This window comes from Chionomys nivalis, chromosome 8 (assembly GCF_950005125.1).
Source record: "Chionomys nivalis chromosome 8, mChiNiv1.1, whole genome shotgun sequence".
Classification (NCBI taxonomy): Eukaryota; Metazoa; Chordata; class Mammalia; order Rodentia; family Cricetidae; genus Chionomys; species Chionomys nivalis.
This window is the reverse complement of record NC_080093.1, coordinates 51132088-51138555: the sequence shown is the minus strand read 5'-3', so window position 1 is coordinate 51138555 and position 6468 is coordinate 51132088. Positions and strand designations below refer to the sequence as shown.

The 6468-nt window shown below is 54.7% G+C and overlaps 1 protein-coding gene across 4 annotated transcripts; it reads left to right on the top strand.

Moving 5' to 3' along the window:
• The first annotated feature begins 259 nt into the window (after positions 1–259).
• Tmem134 (transmembrane protein 134) lies at positions 260–5999 on the top strand. 4 transcript variants are annotated; one of them, XM_057780001.1, is made up of 7 exons: positions 260–494; positions 1365–1429; positions 1822–1911; positions 2017–2093; positions 5338–5382; positions 5531–5584; positions 5699–5999. In XM_057780001.1, the coding sequence occupies exons 1-7, from the start codon at positions 321–323 to the stop codon at positions 5737–5739; spliced, it is 546 nt and encodes a 181-aa protein (XP_057635984.1). In that variant the 5' UTR covers positions 260–320; the 3' UTR covers positions 5740–5999. The 4 variants fall into 4 exon arrangements, with proteins under 4 accessions (XP_057635984.1, XP_057635983.1, XP_057635986.1 ...); XM_057780000.1 differs by having other exon boundaries at positions 5664–5999; XM_057780003.1 differs by lacking the exon at positions 5338–5382.
• Positions 6000–6468: the final 469 nt, after the last annotated feature.

The following is a 6468-nucleotide window of genomic DNA, read 5'->3' as shown; positions in this document are numbered from 1 at the left end:
ACTCCTCCCTCCTTCCCGCCCCTGCAAGCGGGAATCTAAATTGTGTCTGGTCACAGTCCGGGCTGTCGCTCACCAAGGCAGCCTCTAGGTGGCGCCGCGGGTTCCGCCTCCCGCGAGACGCTGACGTGATCCCGAATCAACTCGGCGCTCCGCCGCTCAGGCCTGCGAAGAACGAGCGGGCAGGGCGGGGCCGTTGTAGAGGGCGGTACTTCTCGCCTAGAGCGACGGGGCGGGGCCTCCGGGGGCGGGACCTGTTTGGTGGGCGGGGCTGAGGCGAGCTCAGATGGCTGCTGCGCTGGGCGCCTAGGCGGGCGGGGGCCATGAGCGCCACCCGACCCCAGTTCAGTATCGATGACGCCTTCGAGCTGAGCCTGGAGGACGCGGGGCCTGGACCCGAGTCCAGTGGGGTCGCCCGCTTCGGGCCGCTACACTTCGACCGCCGGTCCAGGTTCGAGGTGGCTGATGAAGACAAGCAGTCCCGGCTGCGCTACCAGGTGAACGGCCCGGCCCATCTCACCCTCTTGTCCGGGATAGGGCGGGACTCCATGCCGGGCCCCGGAGAACCCTAATTCCGGAGACTCTTCCTAGAGACCCCAACGGAGCGGGAAACTTTTCCCCAGTCGTGTCTGCTCATCCAGAATTATGGCCTTGCCCTCTGAACTTGAGTTCGGTCCCCATGCAGCTTTGGAGAGCCACAAGCCCGGACCAAGAACTCAGACCTCAGCAACAGTGGAGAGCCCACCTATCCTGGAGAGTGACACCCCACTACCACCCCTCCGGGTTTGGGGAGCATTTTGTATCTAAACCAGACCTTGCCATTCCTTGCAGCATTCCTTGAGCCCCAGGCTACACGACCTAGGTAAAATCTGCATCCTGTTTTGAGACTCATCCTGGCAGTGGAGGACCGCTACCCTTGACGTGTTTGCTCATCTCTTAACTCCAACTACACCATAAATCATTGTCCCAGATAGCCTCCCCCATCCCTAGCGCTCTTTGAAACATGGGAATTAGAGACCTGTGCTCTACTACACCAATTCCAGAACCTCTCTGTTGGACCCCAGAAAAATCCCAAGAACCCCATTTGGGTGGTCACCTGCTCCTGGGATCCATGGTGAGAGTCAGCAGGAGCTCTCCACCCACTCCCGCTGACTTCTGTGCAAAGCCCCCAGCGGACACCTACTTTCTATCTGGGTTTCAGTTTCTGTCATCAAACCGGTTGTGCTGGGAGGGCAAGGAGAGGCAGGAGAGCACCTGCCAGACATGCCAGGCAGCAGTTGTCTGGCTGGCACCTTTTCTCCTCTCCCGAGAGGAGAGTGAAAAGGCCCAAACCCAGCAACCTCTCTGAATCTTGTGTTCTGCAACAGAACCTGGAAAATGATGAGGACGGAGCCCAGGCCTCTTCAGAGCTCGATGGGGGAGTCAGCACAAGGTCAGGGCCAGGTGGGGACCCACCCTTCATCCCAAGCCCCATGTCTCTAACTCCTGTCTGCAAAAATCTGCCCAGTCCCCACCCCACTGTACTCATCTGTCCTATAAGGAGCCCCTCCTGGGATCGCCTGGCCAGCTGGGTCACCTTACCCTAGAGCCCAGTGTCTCCAACTTACCATCTCCTAGGAATCCTCAGTTTAACTCACCCCCCTCCTTCCCTCTTTCATTTCTCTTACACACACCCCACTCTATAATTCACTCTCACCCCCAAGCTTGTCCCCTTTTGGGGCCCTCTATCCTGCAGGGTTTCGCCTCAGCCCCTGCACACACACCTATTTTATCTTGACTCTATCGTTTTCTTTCTCTCTCCCTCCCCATCCTTTTGTCCCTCAGGGATTCTGGGCGCATATCCATCCGTAGCTCTCAGTGGTCCTTCAGCACCATCAGCAACACCACCCAGCGTTCCTACAATGCCTGCTGCAGGTGAGAGCCCTTCACTCGGAGTTCAGCTGCTTCTGTCTGCCAGCCAGCCCTGGCTCCCCACCTGCTTCCCCTCCTTGACATCTGTCCATCTCTCCTGCCACCCAGCTGGACCCAACATCCTTTGATCCAGAAAAACCGACGGGTAGTTCTGGCCTCCTTTCTGCTCCTGCTGCTGGGGCTAGGTGAGTGTCCTGGTGGCCTGGCTTCCCTCCCTCCCATAAGCAGGCTCTGTAGCCACCTGGCATTTTGGGCTTCCCTGTTAGAACTGAGCCCCAGGGTCCTGATCATCTGTCCCAAGAGTCACAAAGGGTAAGACTGGAACCTGACTTGGGCTTTTTAAATTTTATTTTATTTGGTTTTTTTGAGACAAGGTTTCTCTGTAGTTTTGGAGGCCTGTCCTGGAACTAGCTCTTGTAGACCAGGCTGGCCTCGAACTCACAGAAATCTGCCTGCCTCTGCCTCCCAAGTGCTGGGATTAAAGGCGTGTGCCACCACCGCCCAGCTTAAATTCTTTTTTTAAAAGTTTTTTAAAATTTATTTTGAATATTTATTTTGTCATCGCTTCTCGGCCTTTTGGCTAAGATTAAGTGTGATATTTATTTTGTATGTGTATGTACATGTATGTATTTTGTATGTGTATTTTGTATGTACATGTACCATGTGCTTGCAGTCTCCAATGAAGTCAGAAAAGGGAATTGGATGCCCTGGAACTAGAGTTGTAGAGGGTTGTAAGTCACTGCGTGGGTGCTAACCAAACCTGGGTCCTCTGCGAGAGCCATCTCTCCAGCTCCCCTACCCCCTTTTAAGTTTTTTGAGGCAGAGTCTCGTGTAGCCCAGAAAGTGAAGTATGTATCATCTTGCCCCTGCCTCCCACATTCTGGGATTACAGGTGTGTCCCACCATGCCCCTGCCTCCCACGTTCTGGGATTACAGGTGTGTCCCACCATGCCCCTGCCTCCCATGTTCTGGGATTACAGGTGTGTCCCACCATGCCCCTGCCTCCCATGTTCTGGGATTACAGGTGTGTCCCACCATGCCCCTGCCTCCCATGTTCTGGGATTACAGGTGTGTCCCACCATGCCCCTGCCTCCCATGTTCTGGGATTACAGGTGTGTCCCACCATGCCCCTGCCTCCCATGTTCTGGGATTACAGGTGTGTCCCACCATGCCCCTGCCTCCCATGTTCTGGGATTACAGGTGTGTCCCACCATGCCAGCTTACTCTCTTTTTGTTTTAATTAATAGATTTATTTATTTATTTATTTATTTATTTATATTTATTTATTTTGAGGCAGGATTTATCTGTGTAGCTTTGAACTTGCTCTGTAGACCAAGCTGACCTTGGTCTCAAACTCAGAGATCCTGCCTCCGACTCCTGAGTGCTGGGACTAAAGGCGTGTACCTCACCCCTCCTCCCAAACCCCACTCCACCTCCTGGCTTATTTTCTTTTTAAATTTGACCTGTTTATAAATCTACCAGAGGACCCGAGAATGGAGAGGTAACAGCTTCCATTTATTCTGTGTTACCTATTGGCAGGTTCATTTTCCCTACCTTACAGAGGGGGCAAGTGAGAGGCAGAGTCTGGAGCCTGATTATGAAGTCAGGTCCAGGGTTCAGGATACTAGTGTCCCTGAGGTCAGGTATCAGGCCTGCTTCTTCTTTTTCTCGGGTCTGTGATCTGACCAGGACCTTTCTCCACCCCACCTTGTTTAGTGGGGAAACTGAGGCCCAACACAGGCAAGTTTCACAAATAGATATTTCTACTTCTTTATGGGACTGAGATGCAAATTCCCCCAGAATATCCAAGGTTGAGGTCAACAGGGGGCCATAAGGAAGGACCAACTATGGCTGCTACCCTAGGTCCCCTTCCCTTCCTTCTCCAGGAAGATCAAAGACCCCAGCCAGCTAGGTCTCCTGGCCAGAAATCAAATCTCCACCTCTAGATATTTGAGTGCAGGGGACAGAGCTGCAGCTTGCCAGCACCACTGCAGGCCAGGCACTGGTGACATCTACTGCCAGCTTCTCCCCCAACCCAGCAAGGCAAGCATTGATAGCACCCTGGTTTTGGAAGTAAGGACACAGGCTGGGACTGCAGAGGGCCTTCCTCAGGCGGTAGCTGGAGGAGGATGAGCTGGGATTTATGCCCACACCTGTGACTGCCAAGCCTCGGGATCACCAGAAGGCCACCAAGAGCTCTAGGGAATTAGAAAAAGATGTTTAAGCAGAAGCCAAAGCCCTGAGCCAGGGGCAGGGAGTGAGTGTGAACCCCCTTCTGAGGTGTTCTTTGTAGAACATGGAGTCTACAAAAGTCCACGGTAGCCCCAGCCCCGTGGGCCCACTGGCTCCACCCTAATCCATCAGTTCTCAAGGACGGATACAAAAAAATGTGTCCAGGTCTGACCTCTCCACCAAAGGCCGTATCCTTGCCTGGGACAACAAGCCATCCCAGACCTCTCCAACCCAGGGTCCTGTTTAGTCTCATCCAGTGCTGGTGGATCTTAGAAAGCTAGGTTCCCTCCAGACTCCAGATCTGAGCCTTGGCTGTACTGTCACCTCTGTCCTGAATTCTTCCTCTGCTTGTATGATGGCCACAGCTCAGCTTCTCCTGGGTCCCACTGGGTCATGGTTAGTCTACTAAGGCACCGCACAGAATGCATAGCTCGGGGCCTGGCAGTGCCATGTTAGTGCTCCCTGGGCTGACGTGAGGCAGCTGCTTCAGGCTCCCACAGACCTCTCCTACACGTGGATCTTGTTGGTCCCTCCAGTAAGAAGGGCTGCCAGACAAGCACCTATCTGCCTTTCTATTACATTTCCTCAATTCTTTGTGTGTGTGCAGGGGTAGAAGGAGGGCGCGTGCATGCCGCAGTCCAAGGGTGGAGGGGTCAGAGGATAATTGCAAGACTCAGTTCTCTGTTTCCACTACCTGGGCCCAAGGGCAAGCTCTTCTACCCACTGAGCCATCTTGCTGCCCCCCATTTGCCCTTTTCTTTTGGCTGGGAGAAACAGCCCTGGTTGTCCTGGAACTCCATATGTAAACCAAACTGGTCTCAAACTCACAGATCTGTCTGCCTCTCCCTCCTGAATACTGTGATTAAGAGCATCCATTACCATGCAAGGCCCCATCTGCCTTTTTATGATGGAATTCTTGGTACCTGGCATGCAGAGGGTGTTCTGTAAGTGGCTGTTGAGTGACTGAAAGTCACACCAAACAGCAGTAGAAACTCCCATTTCATAGCTACTTCCCAGGGTCTGCCAAGTATGCTGCCCTGAAAACACAGCTTGGTAAGCATCCTGGGAAGATATTCTGCCAGGGGGGCATCAGTTTAGGTAGGAGATACATCTGGTGGGAGCCGGGCTGAGAGTCGGGTGTGGAAGACCCTACCCTCACCCCTCCCGTCCTTCCCCTCCACAACCTCGTGTGTACAGTGCTTATCCTGGTCGGCGTGGGACTGGAGGTGGCCCCCTCTCCAGGTGAGCGCCCCTCCTGCCTGGGTCCTCGGCAAACCCTCCCAACTTCTAGCACAAATCAGCCACCTTCCAGGAGAGAGGGAGGCCTTCCCGGGCAGCCATCGCCCCTAGGGACCCCTAGTCCTGAGCTGTCCGTTTCTTCCTGCTTCAGGTGTCTCCAGCGCCATTATCTTCGTGCCAGGTTTCCTGCTGCTAGTCCCGGGAGGTGAGAGAGTGACGTGAGGTGGGGCGGGGCATGGGTGGGGCGGGGCCAGATCCACTTACTGACAGACACCGCCCCTCAGTTTACCACGTGATCTTCATCTACTGCGCTGTCAAGGGCCACCGGGGCTTCCAATTCTTCTACCTGCCCTACTTTGAAAAGTGAGCTGCAGCTGCCAGTGGGATACCAGAGCTCGACGGCCTCAGGCCGCCTCCACATGTCCCCGGGGCGGTTCTCCAACCTACGCCCGGATCTGTCCCTTTCACTTGGAAGGAAAAGGCCTTCTGGGAGCCTCAGCCACCAGCACCTCTGGATTTGCTCAGGAAGCTTGGGGCATGCCAGTCTGGGGCGTTGCCCCTTAACCTGGGCCCTGGACTCCTGGGTTGGTGTAATTTTGTGCTAATAAAAGGGTAATTTATCCCAGCGGGACAGTTGCAGTTTACTCTCCCACCAGGTCTGGCCCAGCCCCTTCTACATAGGTTTAGTGGAGGACTCACCTGGGGTGTGGAGGACCACCAATCTCTAATGGCATCTAGGACAACCTGGTGATCTCAGATGTGCCAAGGTCACCATTATGTCCAGGGCAGAGCTGAATGGAGAAGTGGTCAGCCTTCCTGCCTTCAACCCTGAGGAGATTCAACTGGCCCCATCTGTGTAGCATGCCAGCACTTGTCCTGGTGGCCTTATCAAAGGGCACTGAGAGATGACGCAGGCCTGGGGCCTGGAGGCTGGTATCCCAGTTCCAGCCTGACTCTGGGGCCCTAGGCTGCCGTATGCATCTCTAAATAAGGGTTATGTGGGACAGTGCTCCCCCACCCACTGCCCTACTTCCGATACCCAGCAGCTGGGAGGACTAGGGAGCTGATGGGGGGGTGAGAGCACAGCTC

What these genes read in the sequence shown, in the direction of transcription:
- Tmem134 (XM_057780000.1), top strand. Translation starts at nt 321, where the DNA reads ATGAGCGCCACCCGACCCCAGTTCAGTATCGATGACGCCTTCGAGCTG. An exon ending in AGTCCCGGCTGCGCTACCAG is followed by an intron (nt 495 to 1,364) that starts GTGAACGGCCCG and finishes GTTCTGCAACAG; the next exon opens with AACCTGGAAAATGATGAGGA. An exon ending in GATGGGGGAGTCAGCACAAG is followed by an intron (nt 1,430 to 1,821) that starts GTCAGGGCCAGG and finishes TTTGTCCCTCAG; the next exon opens with GGATTCTGGGCGCATATCCA.